Source organism: Loxodonta africana, chromosome 3 (genome assembly GCF_030014295.1).
Source record: "Loxodonta africana isolate mLoxAfr1 chromosome 3, mLoxAfr1.hap2, whole genome shotgun sequence".
NCBI lineage: Eukaryota > Metazoa > Chordata > Mammalia > Proboscidea > Elephantidae > Loxodonta > Loxodonta africana.
Window position 1 is genome coordinate 178,496,908 of NC_087344.1, and position 25,885 is coordinate 178,522,792.

The 25,885-nt window shown below is 35.9% G+C and overlaps 1 protein-coding gene across 4 annotated transcripts in view; it reads right to left on the reverse strand.

Moving 5' to 3' along the window:
- Positions 1–8,321: 8,321 nt before the first annotated feature.
- Positions 8,322–25,885, reverse strand: part of SLC35A3 (solute carrier family 35 member A3) — a 77,089-nt gene continuing 59,525 nt past the window's right edge. For 3 of the 4 annotated variants that reach the window (XR_010321515.1, XM_003409521.4, XM_064282496.1), the window contains 2 exons: positions 24,092–24,225; positions 8,322–15,656 (listed from right to left, as the gene is read on the reverse strand). Coding sequence is in view for 3 of the 4 variants with exons in the window: in XM_003409521.4 (XP_003409569.1) it covers positions 15,566–15,656; positions 24,092–24,225 (225 nt within the window). In the remaining variant the exon portion in view is untranslated. The remainder of the gene's footprint in view (positions 15,657–24,091; positions 24,226–25,885) is intronic. The other variant, XM_064282497.1, reaches the window with a different exon arrangement.

A 25,885-nucleotide genomic window follows, 5' to 3' on the forward strand; every position in this document is an offset into this window, starting at 1 on the left:
ACCACTCAGAATACATGAGGCAGAGAAAACCATATACAGCGTTCCAACATGAAGTAAATATCATTAAATAACTAGTTGCATATATGAAAGAATACAGAAAATAAAACTTTAAAAACTCAATAAGAAGATAGGAAATGGGAGTTGATCAAACTCAGGAAATACACTGAAAGACAAAACCATCTAAGAAATGAAAACTAAATTACAGAGTATTTAAGATCTACAAATGAAAGTGCAACATGAAACGTGAAGAGGAAAAAAACAGCTATGAGAACAAAAACAAAACAGATTAAAAGGATCAAAGAGAAAATACCTGTAGAAAAAGAACAGCAATGCAGATCTGGCATACTTATAATAGGAGTCACTGAATAAGAAATATCAATGGAACAGAGCTAATATTTAAAACTATAATCCAAGAAAATGTTCCAGAAATAAAAGACATGCTCCTACATGTTGAAAAGGAGCTTATTATGTAGCTAGGGGAAACCCTGGTGGTGTGGTGGTATAGTGGTTCAGTGGTTTTTTGGGGGGGAGGTTATGTAGCTAGGAGAATTAAACTGTCAGTCATCTCTGAGACATATCCTAATAAACTATTAGACTTTAAAGAAAAAGTAACCTGGGCCTTGGCAAACAAAAATAACATCAGTTCCAAAGGAAAAAAAAAATCAGATGATACCAGATTTCTTTACAATAACGTGCAAAACAACACAATAGGGAGCAACATTTTCAATTAAAAAAAAAAAGTGTAGGCCAAGGATTTTATATCTAGCCAAGCTGTACTTCACGTATCTATGGTCTAGAAGAAATATTAAACATGCAAGAACTCTGGGAATATTGTACTTAGAAGCCCTCCTTGAGTACTTTAGTAGAAGAGCTTTATCCAGACAAGAGTTGATTGCAGAAACTTAGCTAAAGTACTGGGGGAGAATATTAAATATATTTTAATTTTTTAAATTTTATAACAAAACCAGGAACAAGGATGGGAAAATAGTGTGTAAATGATGTATTTTCTAATAAAATAGAAATAAGGCAACTAAAACCTGTGAGAAGATAGGAAATAAAGTAGAATAAATGTATTGATTGTCACAAAGGTAGTCAGGTGGGGGAGTCAAAGATCATTGAAAGGTGGCAAACCAAATCATAGAAGCTGAGACAAACAAAAAGGAGTCCTTCGGTGGTACAATGGTTGATGTGCTCAGCTACTAATCAGAAAGGTTGCTAAACAGGAAGGCTGCTAACCAGAAAGGTTGGAGGTTTAAGTCTACCCTGAAGCACTTTAGCCTGCTGGTCTACTTCCAAAAAATCAGCCACTGAAAACCCTGTGGAGCACCGTTCTACTTTGACACACATGGAGTCGCCTTGAGTTAGAATCAACTTGGCAAATGGTTGGAGATAAGAAAACGGGGGCTCTAAGAGGATTACATACAGTGTTATCCATATAAAGGTGGTAACCAACAGAATTAATAAACAAATATTTTAAAACATAAAAAGAGCTTATAGAAAGCACACAGTCCACATAGTGAAAGTAACACAGTAAATATAGCAATTTGCATATTTTATTTTTCAGTAACACAAAAACTAGAAACTAATAAAAGTAGTTACCTATAAAAGGTGGTTAGGAATGAACTGGAGAGAGGGTGAGACTTCTCTGAGTACTTTTTATATAGTTTTAACTCTTCACAAATTTTTCATAAAATTTATAAAATTCTAAACTTGAATTTAAAAAAAATGAAACCTAATTATATCACACTGATAATATCACCACAGAAAAGAGTGATTTCCATTAACTTTTGAAAGTAGTACTCTGACTATACATCTTTGTTGTTATTGTATACTATCAAGTCAATTCCTTAGTGGGCTATAGTCTCAGGACAATGAGAACTGCAAAGAAATCTTAAACTTTACTCAGTATGTTTATTTTTAAGTAGTAACATTGGTATAGTGTTGAAATAAATACTATGTATAATAAGAAAAATAAGGAAACATATCAAAGTTAAGAACCAAAATTTTTTTGGTAAGAGAAAAGAGAGGCAAAAAACCTACACAAGGAAAACTACAAAACACTACTGCAAGAAACCAAAAGAGACCTACATAAATGGAAAAACATACCATGCTCATGGATTGGAAGACTTAACATTGTGTAAATGTCAATGCTACCCAAAACGATCTGTAGATAAAATACAATCCAAATCCCAACAACGTTCTTTAATGAAATGGAAAAACTAATGTCCAACTTTATATAGAAAGGAAGACCAAAAAAACCAAACCTGTTCCCATCGAGTTGATTCCTACTCATAGCGACCCTTAGGACTGAACTGAACTGAACTGCCCCATAGAGTTTCCAGGTAGTGGCTGGTGGATTCGAACTGCTGGCCTTTTGGTTAGCAGCTGAGCTCTTAACCACAGCACTACCAGGGCTCCACAGAAAGGAAAGAGCTAAACCATTATTGAAAAAGAACAAAGTAGGAGGCCTCACATTTCCCAATCTCAGAATTTATACTATTCAGCCATGGTAATCAAAACCGAAAAAAGTAAATCCATCCAGCCATGGATAGCTGATCTTCAACAAAAGATCAAAGTCCATTCAATGGGGAAGAGATAAGTCTCTTTTAAAAATGATGCTGACAAAACTGGATATCCATTTGCAGAAAAATGAAACAGGATCCATACTTTACACACTGCACAAAAAGTAACTCAAAATGGATCAAAGGCCTAAATAGTAAACCTAAAACTATAAAGTTCCTGGAAGATAACAAAGGGACAAAGCTAGGGGATCCTAATTTATGGCATAAATACACTGTCATAGATAACTAAAATTATGCAAACAACAGAAGATAATAAACTAGTTAACTGGGGCCTCCTAAAAATTAAATACTTAAGCTCATCAAAAGACTTTATCAAAAGAGTAAAAGGAGAAACTATAGACGGGAAAAAAATTTGGCAATGTCATATCTGACAAGGGTCTAATCTCTAAAATATATAGAAAACTTCAACGCTTCAACAACAAAAAGATAAACAATGCAATAAAAAAAATAGGCAAAGCACACAAACAGACACTTTACCAGAGAAGACGTTCAGCCGGCTAACAAACACACGAAGAGATGCTTGCAATCATTAACCATTAAAGAAATACGAATGAAAACTACAATGAGATACCATCTCACCCCTGTAAAAATAGTTCTGATCCAAAAAACAGAAAACACGAAATGCTGAAAAGGTTGTGGGGAGATTGGAACTCTTACACATTGCTGGTGGCATTGTAAAATGGTACAACCACTATGGAAAATGGTATGATGCTTCCTCAAAAGCTCAAAATAGAAATACCATATGATCCAGCAATCCCACTCCTACGTATATATCCTAGAGAAATAAGAGCAGAGACACAAATAAACATATGCGCAGCCATGTTCACTGCAGCATTATTCATAATAGCAAAAAGATGGAAACGACCTGTGTGTCCATCATCGGATGAATGGATAAACAAATTGTAGTACATATATAGTGTGGAATAGTATGTAACAATAAATAGTGATTAGTCCACGAATTATAATGTATATGAATCTAAAGGACATTAAAAAAGGACAAATATATGATACTGCTTTTATAAAAAGTAAAGAATAGGTTTACACACAGAAAGCAATGTTCTTTGATGGTTATCAGGGATGAGAGGGAGAAGCACTAGATAGCAGACAGGTGTTAATTCCGGTGAAGGGAAAGGCAATACACAATATGGGGGAAGTCAGCACAATGTGACCAAGGTAAATGAAGACACTGAGAGGTACACAAGAATAAAGGACAACTATGGTAAATGCTATAACATATACAATTCTGCTAATAACATTAAAAACAACCAAAATTTTGTGAGTAGTTACACAGGTAGATATGTACACTATATAGATGTGGTAGGACATATGGGAGTACGTGCATGTGCATATATAAGTATAGTTTTGGGTATATATATATATATATGCAGTATGTGCTGCATATATATTCATATATATAATAGGGCAGATGGGGGCACAATTACGGGAACTTCCTAGATATATCCAGACACCTCGTGGGACTGAGTTTACTAGGTTTGAAGTCTCAGGACCATAGTCTTGGGGGACTTCTAGGTCAATTGGCATAACATAGTTCATAATGATAATGTTCTACATCCTAATTTGGTGAGTAGCATCTGCAGCCATCTAAGATACAGCTATGGGTCTTCTCCCATATGAAGCGAAGGAAACCAAAGGCTCAAGGAAACAATTAGTCCACAGAGCTAACAGGCCATACAAACCATAGCCTCCTCTAGCCTGAGACTGAAGAACTAGATGGTGCCTGGCTACTACTACTGATCACTCTGAACAGGGACACAATAGCAGGTTCCAGTTAGAATGGGAGAAAAATGTAGAACAAAACTCATTCATAAAAAAGACCAGACTTACTGGACTGATAGAGACTGAAGGAACCCCCAAGATATATTGCCCTAAGACACCCTTTTAATCTGGAACTAAAGCCACTCCTGGAGGTCATCTTTCAGCCAAATAATAGATGGGACTGTAAAATAATAACACGTGTGAGGAATGTTCTTAGAACAATCAACTATACGAGACCAAACGGGCAACATTTGCCCAAAAGCAAAGACGAGAAGGCAAGGAGAAGCAGGGAAACTAGATGGATGGAAATGGGGAATGCAGGGTGGAAATGGAGTGAGTTTGACACATTGCAGGGATAAGCAACCAATGGCACGGAATGGCTTGTGTATGAATTGTTGAATGGGAAATTAATTTGCTATGTAAACTTTCACCTAAAACACAATAAATTTTTAAAAAAGAGGGAAATATAAGCCTTATAATGTTAAGCTTTAATTGTAAATATCAATTTGGATTCATAATCTTCTAAAACAAATATTTACTAGCTCTGTTCACTGAAATGGCTTAGAAGCAATGACATCTCAGAAACAGTGGATAGGATCCTTAGAGAAATACTATAGCTGATAATCTAGGTTTTGGGAGAGGTGAAGTACATCATGTTGTGCCTGAAATAAGGAAGTACAAAAGAGCTAGTTTAAAATGACTACACTTGCAGCTGGCTCAACAGAGCATCAAAAAGAAGTGACTGTGGCTGTGATTGACTGTAATACATGAAATAATTTTAAATCCATGAGAACATAATGATATTTCAAAAAGAGGGGTTGGGAAAAACAGAAGGGAAAAAGTCTCTTTTTAAAAAATAGAACAATATGAACTAACAAATGTAGAAGAAATTAGAGACTTTTTGAAAAAATCACCATTTGCACCCCTATATAATAAAGGATTCAGGCAAGAATTAATAATTGATGCTAAAGTCATTAGATGAAAGGCTGTTGAGAAACAGTATTCACATGGTGCCAAAATATTACCCCAGAGATTACTAATTACAAAGGGGGAACCCCATGCATCTGTCAGTTTATCATACTGTGGGGGCTTCCATGTTGCTGTGATGCTGGATGCTATGCCACTGTTGTTCAAAACCTAGCAGTCATCCATGGTGGACAGGTTTCAGCTCAGCTTTCAGACTAAGACAGACTAGGAAGAAGGGCCTGGCGGTCTACTTCTGAAAAAAATTAGCCAGTGAAAACCTTATGAATAGCAGCGGAACAGTGATATAGTGCCAGAACATGAGCCCCTCATGTTGGAAGGCACTCAAAAGATGACCAGGGGAAGAGCTGCCTCCTCAAAGTACAGTCAACCTTACTTAGATGGAGTCCAGCTTTTGGGACTTTCATTTGGTGATGTGGTGCAACTCAAAACGAGAAGAAACAGCTGCAAACATCCATTAATAATCTGAACGTGGAATATACAAAGTATGGATCTAGGAAAATTGAAAATCGTCAAAAATGAAATGGAAAGCATAAACATTGATAACCTAAGCTTTAGTGAGCTGAAATGGACTGGTATTGGCCATTTTGAATGGGACACTCATATGATCCTCTATGCCAGCAACGACAACTTAAAGAGGAATGGCGTTGCATTCATCATCAAAAACGAGTATTTCAAGATCTATTCTGAAGTACAACACTGATAGTGATAGGATAATATCCATACACCTACAAGAAAGACCAGATAAGAGATTATCCAAATTTATGCACCAACCACTAAGGCTGAAGATGAAGAAGTTGAAGATTTTTACCAACTTCTGCAGTCTGAAACTGATTAAACATGCAATCAGGATGCATTGATAATTACCGGTGATTGAAATGTGAAAGCTGGAAACAAAGATGAAGGCTTGGTAGTTGGAAAAGATGGCCTTGGTGATAGAAAGAATGCCAGAGATTGCATGATAGAATTTTGCAAGACCAACAACTTCATTCCAGGTATCTTTTTCCAACAACATAAACGGCAACTATACACATGGACCTTGCCACTTGGAATACACAGGAATCAAATCAACTATACCTGTGGAAAGAGATGATGGAAAAACTCAGTATCAGTCAGAACAAGGCCAAGGGCCGACTGTGGAAAAGACCATCAATTGCTCATGTGCAAGTTCAAGTTGAAGCTGAAGAAAATTAGAACAAGTTCACGAGAGCCAAAGTATGATCTTGAGCATATCCCACCTGAATTTAGAGACCATCTCAAGAATAGATTTGATGTGTTGAACACTAATGCCCAAAGACTAGATGAGTGTGGAATGACATCAAGGACACCATAAGCAAAGAAAGCAAGAGGTCATTAAAAAGATAGGAAAGAAAGAAAAGACCAAAATGAATGTCAGAAAAGACTCTGAAACTTGTTCTTGAACATCAAGTAGCTAAATGATGACGTAAAAGAGCTGAACAGAAGATTCCAAAGGGAGGCTCGAGAAGTCAAAGTATTATAATGACATGTGCAAAGACCTGGAGTTAGAAAATCAAAAGAAAGAACACGCTCAACATTTCTCAAGCTCAAACTAAAGAAAAAATTCAAGCCTCGAGTTGCAATTTTGAAGGATTCTATGGACAAAACACTGAATGATGCAGGAAGCATCAAAAGATGGAAGGAATACACAGAGTCTCTATACCAAAAAGAATTGGTCAATGTCCAGTCATTTCAGGAGGTAGCCTATGATCAAGAACTGATGGTACTGAAGGAACAGGTCCAAGCTGCACTTGAAGGCACTGGCAAAAAACAAGGCTGCAGGAATTGACAGACTACCAAATGAGATGTTTCAACAAATGGGTGCATCGCTGTAAGTGCTCCTCTATGCCAAGAAATTTGGAAGACAGCTACCTGGCCAACCATCTGGAAGAGATCCATATTTGTGCCTATTCCCAAGAAAGGTGATCCAACCAAATGCAGAAAATATCATTAATATCACACGCAAGTACTGCTGCAGCAGTACATCGACAGGGAATTGCCAGAAATTCAAGCTGGATTCAGAAGAGGACGTGGAACAAGGGATATCATGGCTGATGTCAGATGGATCCTGGCTGAAAGCAGATAATACCCGCAAGATGTTTACCTGTGTTTTATTGACTATGCAAAGGCATTCGACTCTGTGGATCATAACAAATTATGGGTAACATTGTGAATGGGAATTCCAGAACGCTGAATTGTGCTCGTGAGGAACCTGTACACAGATCAAGAGGCAGTCATTCGAACAGAACAGGATACTGCGGGGTTAAAAGTCAGGAAGGAAACGTGTGCATCAGGGTTGTATCCTTTCACCATACCTGTTCAATCTGTATGCTGAGCAAATAATATGAGAAGCTGGACTATACGAAGAACGGGCATTAGCATTGGAGGAAGACTCATTAACAACCTGCATTATGCAGATGACACAACCTTCCTTGCTGAAAGTGAAGAGGACTTGAAGCACTTACTGATGAGGGTCAAAGACCACAGCCTTCAGTCTGGATTACACCTAAACATAAAGAAAACAAAAATCCTCACAACTGGACCAGGAAGCAACATCATGATAAATGGAGAAAAGTTTGAATTTATCAAGGATTTCATTTTACTTGGATCCACAATCAACCCCCATGGAAGGAACAGTCAAGAAGTCAAATGACACATTGCATTGTGCAAATCTGCTGCAAAAGACCTCTTTAAAGTGTTAAAAAGCTTGTAAAAGTCATTTTTGAGACAACTGGAAAGATAGATTTGAATATGACCTTAGACATTACCTTCAAATTAAATTTTCTTAAATGTGGTATTTGTATTAAAGTTATTTAGGAAAATGTCCTTATCAGGATATGTATGCTGGTGTATTTAGGAGGTGATGAATCCTGATAGAAAATTAGTGTGGCAAAATGCTAATAATTGTTGAATTTATGTGGAGGGTAAATGAGTGTACCATTCTTTCAACTTTTATGTATGTTTGATTTTTTTTTTTTAATTAAAAGTGGGAGAGAATTTAAATTAAAAAATGTTTGTTCTCTAATAGTGCTACCTTTGTGAACTCATGGAGATCACCCATGAATTTTTCAAAGCTAAGATAGCACAATTTGTTCTGGCAGGATTGAGGTCATTAAAATGGCAGTATCATTATAAACCACCACCTGCACGTCAATTTGTTGTACTGTGGTAGCTTGGGTGTTGCTATGATGCTAGAACTTATGCCACAAGAATTTCAAATACCAGCAGGGTCACCCATGGTGGACAGGTTTCAGCAGAGCTTCTAGACTAAGACAGACTAGGAAGAAAGGTTTGGCCATCTACTTCCAAAAACTAGCCAGTGAAATCCTTATTGATCACAACAGAACAATATCTGACTTGCTTGCTTTGGACTCGTCATCAGTAGGGGGATCATCATGTTTGGTGAAGTAGAGGGCTAACGAGTATGTGGGAGACCTTCAGTGAGATGGATTGGCACTATAGTCACTAAGATGGACTTGAAAAAAAAAAAAAAACTTGAACATGCTGGTAATTGTGGGGATGACACAGGACCAGGGAACGAGTTGCAGTCAACTCGACAACAGCTAACAACAACAACCATATTATATAAACAAAATATTCAAAACATAAACCTGGACTATTAGGTAAATGGAGACAAATAATATGAAGTAATGGAAATTTACAGCATTATGCATATAACTTGTAAAGTTAGCTGCAGTTTAAAATTCTAGAATTCATAGTCATAATAATTAAAGTTATAAAAAGGAAATATGGGCTTACCTCTGTCATGATTTTCTGTAATCCTATCAGTCACTCAAGAAATATTACCCTACCCAGGTAGGAATCATGTTTGTACATACGCTGTCTTTTAATGAAGTACACACACACACACACACACGCTCACAGATTTTGTTAAAGTACACATGTGAAATCTGATTTATCACATTTAACTAAACTTCTTAAGCACATTTAAAGTAATTTTTAGCAAGAGTGCATTTTTAGATGATTACCCCAAAATTTTACCCCAAAATGCTATAATAACATTCATTACTCTTATACCATCAATGAGTTTTACTTAAAAAAGCAAGAAGTTATATATCTTGGGTAAACTCTTTACATTTCCAAAGGAATACCATGTTATTTGTTTTAAAGAAGTTATTATTTTTAACATTTTAGAAATCCTATAAGAAAATAAACACATAAATGATAAACAATTGATCCTTTGCTCCAGTGAAGGGCTGATACTTAACCCTAGTAAAGGATGACTGGAACTGTGGAGCCAAATGAGGCCCTATGAGCCAAAGTAACGTTTTCTTATCAGTTATGGTTAATGACTGATATAAAATTATCTCAAAATTGCATATCTATATACAATATAGATAAAAGGTTTACAAACCAATTTCTAAAAATATTTATTGTTCTTTAAAATATTTCAGCTATTTAATAAGTTGTCATTAAACACCAGAACTAAAAAATAAATACTGCTACTATATAGGCCACTTAGCACAATAACTGATTATAAACATGTTTCGCTACCCGAGATTCATGTTGTGTTCAGATTGGACAGAATTTTTTAAATTAAAAATAACATGTAAATTAAAAGTCACTATAAACAAAAATTATCATTGCTTGTGCTATTGGTTCAGAAGAATGTATATACAGAGAGAGGAATGGTCAACAAGACACTCTTTACTAGTATAAATTCGATTCTTTGGGATTTGAAGGCAAGCTATTTCCTGCTTGCTATACATCTTGGGTAAAACTCTCTTTATTTCCGAAGGAATACCATGTTATTTGTTTTAAAGAAGTTACTACTCTCTACTCTGGAAACCTGGTGGCTCAGTGGTTAAGAGCTACGGCTGCTAACTAAAAGGTCAGCAGTTTGAGTCCATCAGCTGTTCCTTGGAAACCCTATGGGGCAGTTCTACTCTATCCTATAGGGTTGTTATGAGTCGGAATTGACTTGATGGCAATGGGTTTGGGTTTTTTGGTCTTATTTTTTCTGGACTATCTAGTCCTGCTTGGAAAGAATTTTCTTTTTAAGAACAGTAACTAACGCTAGTCACTATCTTTGACTCTGTTGCAATGCAATAGTATCTATACAATTTAGATTGTAAAGTACATTTGCACAGCACTGGGATTCTAGGATATATTTTAACAAAATAATTTAGTGTATTTTACACAAACAACATGTGCCTTCTGTGTTTGTTTGCTGCCTGGGCCCTCCCCCAGTAAGGCATTTTCCTAAGTACGCTATGCTCATTTTTTTACAGCAACATTTAGAAGAGGATTGGCAGGGTGGTGCTTGTAAGGATGCCTTGCAGAGGGAGGGTGCAGCCAGCAAACAAATGTAGAAGGTACACCTTACTTGTGTAAAAAATATAGTAATACAAAAAATAACATTAAAATTTTCAGTTAGTGCTTTTCATGAGAAGTAACCAAAGAAAATTATACATTTTTTTAAAATACAGATTATTTTAGTGATCTTTTAAGACAAAGCATTTTGTACGACGATGCTTAAGTAGTAGAGATGGGAATAACCCCACCCACTCACTGCCAATAAAATCCTTTATGTTGTTTCTCACATTTGCTCTCTATGCATTGAATTAATAGTCACAATAGAAGCAAATATATTTGAATTATAAAGAAAACATATACCAAATTACTCTAATTACTTAACCTTGAAGCTTCTTGTTGTAGTTGCTGTCAAGTTGATTCTGACTCATGGCGACCCCATCTGTGCAGAGTAGAACTGCTTCATAGGGTTTTGAAGGCTGTGACCTTTTGGAAACAGATCACCAGGCCTGTATTCCAAGGTGCCTGTGGGTAGGTTCCAACTGCCAACCTGCCGGTTAGTAGTCCAGCGCTTAACCATTTGCGCCACCCAGGAAACTTGAAGCTAGCAAAGAGATAGTTTATTCAAAAAAGAGAACTTTTTAGGCTGTTACTATCATGCACATAGAGAAGTTCTAACTAGCTAAATGACACTTAATCTTTCATGCCAGAGCAGAGGCTAGAAAAAAGAATGATTACATGTGGTAAAGATAACTAGAGAGGTAGGAAAAAGATCAGTGATTCATTTTTTATATGTATATAAGGAGAGCAGATGAATTCATGAGTGAGATCAGACACATTCTAATAGGGAAACAAGGAAATATAGGAAGAAGTCTACAGTTAAGTATAAAAATAATCTATTTCAATATATCAGATAATAAATGAATATTTAAAAAATGACGAGAAATTTATCAATTAAAAAGTCATTTAACAAAAGACCAGTTTTCCTTTCAATTATGCCCACAAAAAGTTTAAAAACATAAATCACATTCTGAAGCCCAAAAGAATCTTTCTAAACAAATGAAATACACAAATTCAAGATCCAAAACATTTTTTAAATATTAAAAAATCACCATAAATTATATTTTTATAAGAAGAAACCAAAGGACAAAATGATAGCTGTTTACAACTGTCAAAGTTTCAAAAATCTAGATAGGGCATTGGTGCCTCTTTATTTAAATAAATAGTTCACTAATGCTTGTATAATATATCTGTTTTAATTTTACGTTGGGTAATGATTTAAAGAGCAAATGTTGAAATAACCAAAAAACTGAATTATAGCTATTCTTAAAATTTTCTAATTTTTGCCCATGTGCCCAAAGTTGTGAATTTCAGTAACAGCCTCTAGCAAAGCAAGGCACACAGGACCAGATTTGGATAAAGGTGCTTCTTCTTTGGTCCTATTATTTAAAGTATGATACATATGCTGGAGATTGTCCCGATGATTTTTCAGTATAGCAAATAACTTTTATAAATATGTAATGCATACATCCATATGTAATTAAATAGTATCACAATGACAGTGTAAATAAAATGAGTAATGCTAAACCTTGTTTTAAAAAAAAAAAAAACTCAGTTAAATGACTATACAATGACATTTTAAAAGTTGAATAATTTGATATGTAGGAAAAGTATCAATTTTTAACAAGTCAGAATTCACTAAGTATACGGAGCAAAGTCAATTAAAATTTCCTGTCAGATTCTACCTCAGAATCTAGTTTAAATACCAAACTACTTTTCCTTCTGTGAAATTCTATGACATTTCAAAATAAATTTACGTAGGCATTTAAGTTTTGCATCTACAAGCTACATTTTCTACCATAAAAGTAGTCTGACTTCTCTCTAAATGCACTTATTATAAAAGATTTAATAATATTACTGAGTCAAAATATTTAATTGTTATATTTCAAACTTTTTGTTCCAAATACCATATTTTTAATTTTTAATAGGATTATCATTGATACTCTTTTCCCATGCAGTAGCACATTTTCACAATGAACAAAGTAGTTGAGGGATAACAAATAAATTTCCAAAAAGTATAAGAATTTAAATAGTCAAGGAGTCATCATCATCAAAGATTGATATGATAAGGCCTTTGGAAGTTGAATAGGTCATTAAAACATATACCACACACACAAGAAAATGGCATCAACTCTGTGACATGATATAGGCCATAGGCCCACCTCCCCAAATAGTTATTTCTTATGAATTAAAAATTATGAACTATACAGCCTAATCTCTTAATATTATACATTTTCGAATCTCCTAGAAAAACAAAATATAAATTATGCCTGTCTTATAAATGTTTGCTTTGAAAATATACTTTAGAGTGTTTTATTCTTTTTCACAGCTTTTGACTACATTTTTCTAAGCTTTGGTGGAAATCTTGAAAATTTTATTTCGGACACCTGAAAACATATTATTTATCACTATAACTAACATCTAATATTCAATAATTGTATCTTTTTTTTGAAGTATTAAAATAGGGGAAGACTAAACCTGAATTAATAATTATGAATGCACAGTGAATTAATACATAAGCACCAAACCAGTACTTCAATGTGGCTGAGTATAAATCTTTATATTAGTCTTAATTCTGTGCATTTGTAGGATGAAGATTTCATTTAGCATTGAATAATAAGATATAATGCTATTGCAGTCTAAAAACATCATGCTTAAATGTGGTAAACTGTTTAAACAAATACATGGTGGACACCGAAAATCACTGAGTCCAGAAAGCATTCAGAAAATTTGCTCTGTGCCAATCTGTAATCACCAGCAAACTGATTTAAATACTTTGAAAAGTCTAAATGGAATAGATTAGGTCTCTGTCCTGTAGACTAAATTCTCATCAACAAGGTAACAAAGCCAATCCTAATTAGCCAAGAGTGCCGAACAGTTTGTAACATGTAAGATTTTTGAGTCAAGTTCTGTTTAACAAAATCCATTAGAACTATATAAAAATAGTTTGTTTTTTTTTTAACAGTTATAATAACTATTAGGACAGGAAACTTTAAAAAATATATACAGTATGAATGAAAAAAATAAAATAATTCTTATTCTCAGTAGGTAATTCTACCTATAGTCAATAATTATATTAAACCCATATTCCAATTTTAGAAGCATTTTTGCCCATCAAATCATCTTACCATTTCTTATAAATTTCCTCTCCCCTGAACCAACTTATTAAAAAACTCACGTAATTTATAACCTTAACTCCAGTGTTAATCAAAATGCTTAAAAGAAACCACTGTTTTAAAGCAAAGTCATGGCTCCTTTCCAGCAGCTCTCCTGGGGCCACAGAAAGGGAACTCAGATTTTGTTGCCTCTCCCAGTCATCAATCAGGGCACTCCTGGTAGCAGTGGGTTTATACCAAACCAAACCTGTTGCCATCGAGTTGATTTCGATTCACAGGGACTCTGTAGGACAGAGTAGAACTACACCATAGGGTTTCAAAGGAGCAGCTGAACTTTGTTGATTATCAACTAAGCTCTTAACCACTGTGCCACCAGAGCTCCTCTGGGTTTATAAAAACAAACCCATTGCTGTCAAGCTGATTCCGACTCATAGCGACCCTACAGGACGGAGTAGAACTGCCCCATACAGTTTCTAAGGAGCACCTGGTGGATTCGAACTGCCAACCTTTCGGTTAGCAGCTGTAGCTCTTAACCACTATGCCACCAGGGTTTCCTCTGGGTTTTTAGGATGGCTTAAAAGTTCTTCTAGGGAGCCTTGAATTTACAGTGCCATTTTAAATAATGTAATACCATGGCAATATGGAATGTCTCCAAGAAATATCATTTGGTCTCAATTCACTGACATCTATAGTATTTTTTTCATTGTTGTTGCTAAGGGTTGTTGATTTAAAAAAAAAGTTTTTACAGATCAATCAGTAAAATAGTCATTTAAAAACTTTCTAGTTGTGTACAGTATATGCTTAACAGTTCAAAATTCTCCAGATGGAGAGATTATATAACACAATAATTATTTTATTTTAAAATTACTAAATATCTAATCCCTTTAAATTACATCATAAAACTTTAATGGAAATTAATACACATGAAAATTTAAAGTAATATTAAGGATTTATCTGATTTACAGAAAAGAAATGTAATTAGAAGATTAAGAGCAAAACTCCATTAGTATAAAAGTCACTGGCTACTACCTAGCATTGGAGTATCTGGACTGCTTTCAGCAGTTCTGAAGCATTAGAAGGTCTCAAAATGTATATGGAGAAATAGATGTGTGAACCTCTCTACATTAATTTTAAAAATGAATTTTATTCTCTGACAAGTCAGACACAGAATGTTACTTCATTAATTTTTATGTAGTTTAACAAATAACATTTAGCAATCCTTTAAGTAATCCTTTGTATAAATATAAAAATCTCAGCTATGTGAAAATGTTTTTTCAAATCATACGTCTATTTCTTCACAGCTTTGTAGGTAATAATAATTAAAATTTTCAAACTTAATATTCCATGTGATTTGATACATCTGTACAGAAAGAGATAAAAAAAACAATTAAGATTAAATAGATCTGATTTATAAAAATTGGTATCTGATATTTGTTGTGTGCTCTCGCAAAGAGTGCATAGGGCTTTTCTGCAGCAATCAGAAGGGTAGAATCTTTTTAAACAGATTTCAAGCTTCTTCCAATAATGATTCTAATCCCTGGAAATACTTTCAAGTTTCGATTTCTAGATATAATAGGCATTCTGTTACATATACACATATTTTATCTTTAAACTTTAATATTTTCAAACCATTTGAGTATGATCAGATTCAGCATGATGATATCTTCACAGAATCTGTGGAAGTCCTCTGTGCAAGATTAACGTCGAAATTCCTGGTGCACCATCTTGAAAAATATAGTGACAGACAGTATACAGCTATGCTTTAGTAGGATTTCCTGCAGGTTTGGGATTGTAACCATATAGGAAAGTAGCTATTATTACAAGGATGGCTCCAAGGAAAAAGACACTAAAATAAAAGAAAATGAAAAAGAGAAATCAGATTAAAAGCAAAACAAGTTCCTTCTATTGACTTATAAAAACAAGTGTAATTTAGAAAAATGTTCCAGTAACATGACTAACAAATATTGAGTACTTACTACATTCCGGAAACCCTGGTGGCATAGCGGTTAAGTACTACAGCTGCTAACCAGAGGGTCGGCAGTTCGAATCCACCAGGTGCTCCTTGGAAACTCTATAGGGCAGTTCCACTCTGTCCTATAGGGTTGCTATGAGTCAGAATTGACTCAACGGCACTGGATTTGGTTTTGGTTTTTGGTACTACATTCCAGGTATTTGGCTAAGTGCATTATCTCATTTAGTTCTCACCAACAACCCTATGAGGAAGGTACTAGTATTATCCTACATTTTTACATACGAGGAAACTGAGGTTTAGAGAGTTTAAGTAACTTGCCTAAAAGTCCCACAGCTTTAGGTAGAAGACAGGATTCAAACCCAGGTTATGTTTGACTCTAGAGCCTGTATGTTTATCCCTACTGCACTATATTGCCTCCTAAAGTAAAGATGTTTTAAATGCTGCATTTCACCTTAATATGCCCTTAGCTGAATAATAAAAGATCTCAATAAATTACATTCTTTTATGTCACAACCAAGGTAAAGTTCAATTTAAAATCCAAGGTAATAATAAACAAACCTCAAGAATGATTTTCATAGGATGCTTTAGAAAAGTTTTCTTGAGAGATATTATTAAAAAAAAAAAAAAAAAAACAGTTGCCACCAAGTCAATTCTGACTCTTGGCAACCCTATGTGTTTCAGAATAGAAACGCACTCCATAGGGTTTTCAGTGGTTGTCATCTTTTGGAATCAGATTGCCAGGATTTTTCTTCCAAGGTGCCTCTGCGTGACTCGAACTGCCAACCTTTTGGTTAGTAGCCTAGTGCTTAACTATTTGTGCCACCCAGGGACTCCAGATACAGTATGCCTTACTATAAACTGGAGATAAACTTTACATGTGCTTAAACTGGAATACCAATATTAATTTTTAACATGTACATTCTGCAAATACCAAATACAGTTATAGGTACATGAGTTAGTCGTGGTTTTAAAGTTTCTGTTAAAAGTTCACTCTCTTGTTTAAAAACAAAAACAAAAAGAATTTGTTCTCTAAAGTGAAAAGATCATTAATCCTTGCTATGCCATTAAAAACCCTTCATAATGTGATTTCTCCAACCTCATCTCCCATACTCTACCCCAGCCAATCTATAACTCAGGCAGCCCCTATGTCTCCAATGGCCTTTTTCTCCCCCAAAATTACTTATTCATAACAACTCAGGTCTAATGACTCTAAGACTTGCCTAGGCAGTTACTCTGTAACACTTATCACCCTGTTTTAAGTAATGCATTACTTACATGTCTGCTTCCCTGGCTCAGCCACGTGCTTCTCTATTCATCTTTGTACCCCAGTGCCTAGCATATATACAGAGCTCAGTAATCTTCTGTTAAGATATTTAGTGTTGACTTGATGTGACTGAGTAACTGTTTAAAAGCTTTGGATGCAGTTATACATAAAAAAAAATTTTAAATACTATAAAACTTCCTGTAATTTATCTTGAAGAAAATTACTACCAGAGGAAAAACTTTTTTGGTCTAGCCTAAAGGAAGATATGGTAATTATCTGGGTTTTGGACAAACTTCTGGTTCAAAATTTTATTAGTCCTCTTGACCTTTTCTTAACTCTGGAACTGCACAGAATCACATGCTCAGAATGGGAAAGCATACAATGAGGAGTTTGTTGGTCTAACCCTTCTCCGTTAGTTCCAACAGCACCTACTTGAACATCTAATAATGTCAAGACACTGCCTGCCTCTCTAGCCAGCTTTTTTTAGATGGTTCTGAGAGAAACAAAAATTTGTTAGAAAGAAATCTCAGAAAAAAAAAAAACCTATGAGAATTTAGTGATTATTTCAAGGGTCCTTGTATATGTGAAATCTGTGTAACTGAACTATGTATATACTTCCATTGCTACATTTATTATGTGCTGTTATAATTTATTTATTAACATGTCTGTCTCTCCAAATCACTGTGACCTCTTTGAAAACAGGAAACCCTCTCTTATTCATTCAATCCTGTTTTTCCAGGATCTGGCATGGTGACTGGCACACACACAGTGGGTACTTACTCAGTTTTTGGTAAAAGAAAGAATAAGTAATCCCAAATGGAAGGATGGTGATACCAATAAACAAGGCAATGAACACAAGAAAAATTAAGTTAGGAAAGGAAATATTGGTGATATGATAGCAGTAGATACCTAGCAGTAGGTTGCAAACAGGAATCTAGAGTTTAGGTGAAATTGGGACTTATCTTCATAGAGAAAAGACATGGTGGTGGATGAAATGGCCAAGGGGGTGAGTGAGTATTAATAAGCTATCAAAGGACGCTGAAAAGGAACAATCAGAAAGGTAGATACAGGAGTACCACTTCAGAAAATCAAATACGAGTTTCAGGATTGGAATGGGGACAAGAAAGGCAAATGAATTATTACATTTGGGATAGAGTTGAATGAAGATTGAGAAAAGGTCACTGGACTTATTGTTTAAAAGGTATTCTTTGTAAAATTAAGAATACACAAAGAGAGTTTAGTTATCTATTTTAGGAAGAATTAATCCATCTCCATTTGGCTTAGTGTCTTGGGTATACTCTCAAAACATTCATTCATTCATTCAACAGTAACAGATTTTTCTTCTCTCTTTTTAGCTTCATTACAATATACCCTACATATCACAAACCAAAAACTTGTTGCTGTTGAGCCAATTGCGACTCAAAGCAACCCTATAGACAGAATAGAACTACCCCATAGTGTTTCCAAGGCTGTAATCTTTATACAAACAGACTGCCACATCTTCCTCCCGAGGAGAGCGGCTGTTTAGCAGCTAAGCACTTAACCACTGTTCCACCAGGACTCCTATACCCTCCATACTAGCTCAGTAACATGGGTTTACATACATTTACATGTATGTAAATAAACTACTATTTTACCTTTCTACTGAGTTACTTGTTCACTTACTTGTTTATTCCCTGTACCATTTACAGGTAACTTCCTTAGCCTTATATGAGGTTTTATTTTTTGGAAAAGGTATAACTTTTGAAGTATACCCTAAAAACCAGCAAGTTTCAAACATTCCCTAATAACATTAAAGCACATAATTTCCCCATCTAATGAACAGGGAATAAAGTATCATTAAGATGTTGGTGCTGTAGGCTAGTTTCACTAGTTAAGAGGTTAATTTCCACACCAAGCTGAAAACAAAAATACTTTCAAATTCATGCCTCAGAAAAATTATCAGTCACCACATGTTCCACACCTATTGTTCAAATTGCTAGATAGCTAAAACCACAAATGTTCAAATCAGTTATAAAAGGAGCATATATTTTTCTACTGCCATATTTTATCCACAGTCCCATCTACCAATTCTCAACCTCACAAAGAATTTTATTAAAACTTTCTGCTGTCAAATTGATTCCAACTCATAAAATTTTAAGGTTTTGGACACTGATTCAACAAACATACTGAGTAACTAATATGGGCCACGCACTGTCCCTGCTTCTGTTATTATATCAGATAAGTCTTCTACTGAAAGGAGGAAAAAGAATACTGGAATGGAGGGTGCTGTTCTTTTATTTAGGGTGGTTTCTTGATAAGTTACTTATTTTTTTCTTGATAAGTAACATTTGAGTCAAGACCAGAGAAAGTGACGGAGTGTGCTATGTAAATATGTACTTCTTGAATATGTTCTTGAAAGAGGAAAGGGCAAGTCAAAACCTAGCGATCTTGGTTGGCATGTTTAAGGAACAGTTTTAAAGGAGGTCACTGTGGCTTAACCAAAAAAAAAAAAAAAAAAAGAACAAGAGGAAAGTTATTATCAGATGAGGACAGAAAGGAAGGTGAGGGCAAAATCAAATAGGCCATTGTAAAGATAACTTTTCAGTGAGATAGGAAGCAATTAGAGCGCTTCTGGGCAGAGTAGTAATATGATCTAATTTACATTGAAAAGAATCATTCTGGTTGCTGAATAGGGAAGATTGGGGGGCAGGGCAAAAGAAGAAGCAAGGAGGCAAATCAGGAAACTATTTTCTTAATCCAGATGAGAAATGAAAGTGGCTTGGACCAGGGTGGTAGCTGCGGAGGTTATGAGAGATGAACAGATTCTGGATGTATTAGAAAGAACTGCAAGGATTTGCTTCTGAATTAGAATGATGTGTGAGAGAAAGATAAAGAGAAGCTGATGAGTTTGCTTCTCATTTTACTGAAAAAGCAGGGAATTTCCACACATTTCAACCTCCTCTTATAAACTCTACCTTTTCTTAGGTTCCTGTGAATGAACCATATTCATAACTAAGTCCAGGAGAATTCTGCCTTAAGTAACTGATAATGGAGATGCTGCCCTTAACTAAGAAAAGAAACACTGACAGGGAGAGGAAATGAGTTCTCTAGCAAACATTCTAGTGAAAATGTCAAATAGACAATTAGGTACACAAGCCCGGAATTCACATTTAAATTTGGGAGTTAGCATACTGAGGGTACTTAAAGCCATGAGATTATCAACAGGGAGTGAATGCATACAAAAGAGGTCCATGGACATATCCTTGGGAGACTCAAACCTTTAGAGATTGAGAAGATGAGGAGAGTGAAGTTGGAGGAAACCCATTAAAACATAACCTCATTACTCTGATATTATACATTTATAAAAGCTTAAAAAAAAAAAAAAACGCTTTCAATAGCATCTATAATGACTTCATTATGCTCAATTCTCCCTGGTGCTGTGTCCTCCCTTGGCATCCATGAGTCTGTGTCTCCTACCTCACCCATCACTCCGTTTGTGATCCCTTTCCAAACGGCTCTTCTTCCTGCCACCACCTACTTACAAGTTCTTTAATAAGCCACCTTCTCTATACAATTAATCTTCTTCAAGAATGCCATCCATGATGCTTCAACATTAGAAGAACAATTAATGTAGTCCATCATATAAATAAAAGAACCACATGACCTTATCAATTGATACAGAAAAGGCATCTGACAAAGTCCAACACCTATCCATGATAAAAACTCTCAGCAAAATAGGAGTAGAAGGAAAATTACTCAACGTAATAAAGGGCATTGACACAAAGCCAACAGCCAATATCATCCTAAATGGAGAAAGTCTGAAAGAATTCCCCTTGAGACCAGGAACTAGACAAGGATGCCCTTTATCACCGCTCTTATTCAACATTGTGCTGGAGGTCCTGGCCACAGCAATTAGGCTAGATAAAGAAATAAAGGGCATCCGAATTGCTAAGGAAGAAATAAAAGTATCTGTATTTACAGATGACATGGTCTTATACACAGAAAACCGTAAAGAATCCTCAAGAAAACTACTGAAACTAATAGAAGAGGTCAGCAGAGTAAAAGGATACAAGATAAACATACAAAAATCAGTTGGATTCCTCAACACCAACAAAAAGAACATTGATGAGGAAATCACCAAATCAATGCCCTTTACAGTAGCCCTCCAAAAGATAAAATACTTAGGAATAAATCTTACCGGAGACGTAAAACACCTATACAAAGAAAACTACAAGGCACTACTGCAAGAAACCAAAAGAGACCTACATAAGTGGAAAAACACCTTGCTCACGGATAGGAAGACTTAACATAGTAAAAATGTCTACTCTACCAAAAGTGGTCTATAGATACAATGCAATTCCGATCCAAATACCACTGACATTTTTTAATGAGATGGAGAAAAATCACCAACTTCATATGGAAGGGAAAGAGGCCCCGGAAAAGAAAAGTATTACTGAAAAATATGAACAAAATGGGAGGCCTCACACTACCTGACTTTAGAACATATTATACCGCCACAGTAGTCAAAACAGCCTGGTATTGGTACAATAGATACACAGACCAATGGAACAGACTTGAGAATCCAGACATAAATCTATCCACCTATGAGCAACTGATATTTGACAAAGGCCCAAAGTCTGTTAAATGGGGAAAAGACAGTCTTTTTAACAAATGGTGTCAGCATAACTGTATATCCATCTGCAAAAAAAAAGAAACAAGACCCATACCTCACTCCATGCACAAAAACCAACTCAAAATGGATCAAACACCTAAATATAAAATCTGAAACGATAAGGTTCATGGAAGAAAAAATAGGAACAATGCTAGAAGCCCTAATACATGGCATAACCAGTATACAAAACATTACTAAAACTGCAAAAACAGCAAAAGAGAAATCAGATAACTGGGAGCTCCTACAAGTCAAACACCTATTCTCATCTGAAGGCTTCACCAAAAGAGTAAAAAGATTACCTACAGATTGGGAAAAACTTTTTAGCTATGACATGTTCAATCAGTGGCTGATCTCTAAAATCTACATGTTACTGCAAAAACTCAGCTACAAAAACAGAAGTAACCCAATTAAAAAATGGGCAAAGGATATGAATAGACACTTCACTAAAGAAGATATTCAGGTAGCTAACAGATACATGAGGAAATGCTCATGATCATTAGCCATTAGAGAAATGCAAATCAAAACTACAATGAGATTACATCTCACTCCAACAATGCTGGCATTAATCCAAAAAACACATAATAATAACTGTTGGAGAGGTTGTGGAGAGACTGGAACACTTATACACTGCTGGTGGGAATGTCAAATGGTACAACCACTTTGGAAATCGATTTGGTCCTTCCTTAAAAAGCTAGAAATAGAACTATCATATGATCCAGCAATCCCACTCCTTGGAATATATTCTAGAGAAATAAGAGCTTTTACATGAACAGATATATGCACACCCATGTTCACTGCAGCACTGTTTACAATAGCAAACAGATGGAAGCAACCAAGGTGCCCATCAACAGATGAATGGATAAATGAATTATGGTATATTCACATGATGGAATACTATGCATCAGTAAAGAACAATGATGAATCCGTGAAACATTTCATAACATGGAGGAATCTGGAAAGCATTATGCAGAGTGAAATTAGTCAGCTGCAAAAGGACAAATATTGTATAAGACCACTATTATAAGAACTCAAGAAATAGTCTAAACAGAGAAGAAAATATCCTTTGATGGTTATAAGAGGGGGGAGGGAGGGGAGGAGAGAGAGGGGTTTTCACTAATTAGATAATAGATAAGAACTATTTTATGTGAAGGGAAAGACAACACACAATACAGGAGAGGTCAGCACAACTAGACTAATTCAAAAGCAAAGAAGTTTCCTGAATAAACTGAATGCGTCAAAGGTCAGCGCAGCAGGGGTTGGGGTCTAGGGACCATGGTTTCAGGGGACGTCTAAGTCAACTGGCATAATAAAATCTATTAAGAAAACATTCTGCATCCCACTTTGAAGAGTGGCATCTGGGGTCTTAAATGTTAGCAAGCAGCCATCTAAGATGCATCGATTGGTCTAAATCCACCTGAAGCAAAGGAGAATGAAGAACACCAAAGACACAAGGTAATTATGAGCCCAAGAGACAGAAAGGGCCACATAAACCAGAGACTACATCAACCTGAGAACAGAAGAACTAGATGGTGCTCAACTACAACGGATGACTGCCCTGACTGGGAACACAACAGAGAACCCCTGAGGAAGCAGGAGAGCAATGGGATGCAGACCTCGATTTCTCTAAAAAGACCACAATAAATGGTCTGACTGAGACTAGAAGGACCCTGGAGGTCATGGTCCCTAGACCTTCTGTTCGCCCAAGAAAGGAACCATTCCCAATCCAACTCTTCAGACAGCAATTGGAGTGGACTATGGGATAGAAAATGATACTGGTGAAGAGTGAGCTTTTTGGATCAAGTAGACACAGGAGACTAAGTGGGCAGCTCCTGTCTGGAGGGGAGATGAGAGGGGAGAGGGGGTCAGAAGCTGGCCGAATGGGCCCAAAAATAGAGAGTGGAGGGAAGGATTGTGCTGTCTCATTAGGGGGAGAGTAACTAGGTGTATATAGCAAGGTGTATATAAATTTTTGTATGACAGACTGACTTGATTTGTAAACTTTCATTTAAAGCACAATAAAAAGTAAAAAAAAAAAAGAATGTCATCCACTATCCTGGCTTTAGTTGTGCATTTAAAAATGTCGATAAGTCATGTAAAGAAACTATGCCCTGGCCCTCAAATTTATTTCACAAATTTTTACTTTGAGGGGAACAATTCAGATCTATTGGAGAAAATTCTGTCCAACTAAATTTGTTTACAAAACTTCCCAGTGGGAGATTTCCTTTCATGCCTTTAGTCTGAAACTTTTTAAAAGATAGTTAAGTGGATCTATAATTTCAGTGAGTCTTCAAAAGCTGTAATAGAGCAAAATTTATCACATCACTTTATTTAGAAATTTTATTTTTCTATATGCTTTTAGAGATTAAAAAAAGATAGAAAAGAATATTTTACCTGGTAGGCACAAAATCTTGTAACCAAAAATAGGATATCAGTGTTGATAATATTATGGACAAAGAGGTTGCAAATCCTTTTAAAATATTATCTGCATACTTAATAACAGCAGCTATTACAAGGCCTCCGAGTGCCTGCAAAAGTTTTAAAAGATTATTTTTAAAAAGGAGTATATATTAAACGCTTTTCAAAACAATCTCCTTACTAAATGATATTTTAGGCTTTTGTCCTATAAATTTAATCCCATTATAATAAGTGATTTATATTGAGAAACCGTTTTAATTCTCTTGGAATCTAGGTTTCAGGGGTCAATGGAGTCAGGGCGACCCACTCAGTCCATGTGCCCTTACGTGTCCTTTTTAAACTTAAGCCTTGAAGAAACTAGTTCCCTAAAGCCACCTCTAAGTCAAACAGTAGCCTAAAGCAGCTTGTGTTGTTGTTGCTGTTTGGTGCCATTGAGTCGCTTCCAACTCAACAGCGACTCTATACAGAACAGAATGAAACACTGCCTGGTCCTACACTATCCTCACAATTGTTGCTATGCTTGAGCCCATCGTTGCAGCCACTGTGTCAATCCACCTTGTTGAGGGTCTTCCTCTTTTCCGCTGGCCCTGTACTTTGCTAAGCATGATGTCCTCCTCCAGGGACTGATCCCTCCTGACAACACGACCAAAGTATGTAAGACGCAGTCTCGCCATCCTTGCTTCCAAGGAGCATTCTGGTTGTACTTCCAAGATGATTTGTTCATTCTTTTGGCAGTCCACGGTATATTCAATATTCTTTGCCAACACCACAATTCAAAGGCATCAATTCTTCGCTGGTCTTCCTTATCCATTGTCCAGCTTTCGCATGCATATGATATGATTGAAAATACCATGGTTTGAGTCAGGCCCACCTTAGTCCTCAAGGTGACATCTTCCCTTTTCAACACTTTACTCTTGCAGACAATTTGCCCAATGCAATGGGTCTTTTGATTTCTTGACTGCTGCTTCCATAGGTGTTGACTGTGGATCCAAGTAAAATGAAATCCTTGGCAACCTCAATCTTTTCTCTGTTTATCATGATGTTGCATATTGGTCCAGTTGTGAGGATTTTTGTTTTCTTTATGTTGATGTGTAATCCATACTGAAGGCTGTGGTCTTTGATCTTCATCAGTAAGTGCTTCAAGTCCTCTTCACTTTCAGCAAGCAAGGTTGTGTCATATGCATAATACAGGTTGTTAATGAGTCTTCCTCTAATCCTGATGCCCCGTTCTACTTCACATAGTCCATCTTCTCAGATTATTTGCTCAGCATACAGATTGAATAGGCATGGTGAAAAGGATACAACCTTGACACATACCTTTCCTGACTTTAAACCATGCAGTACCCCCTTTTTCTGTTCAAAGCAGCTTAGTGGAGTCTATTTTGCCTTGGACATTGGGCTCTTTTGAAGAATCATCTATGTGTAGTCAGTTTTGAGGAACAGGAACTCCACTGTCTGATTGAAAGGCTGTATTTTAGGGTAAGTTGTTATTACGTAAACACTGTTCCCTGGCCTTTTTCCATGGCAGTGTTGATGCGACGCGGTATAAGAGTCTCTGGAGGCTTTCTCATCTTCAGTACGTTTTTGACTCCCTAGTTAAAATGTTGCAAACCCTGGTGGTGTAGTGGTTAAGAGCTACCGCTGCTAACCAAAAGGTCTGCAGTTTGAATCCACCAGGCGCTCCTTGGAAACCGTGTGGAGCAGTTCTACTCTGTCCTATCAGGTCACTGTGAGTCGGAATCGACTCGATGGCAACGCGTTTTTTTGTTT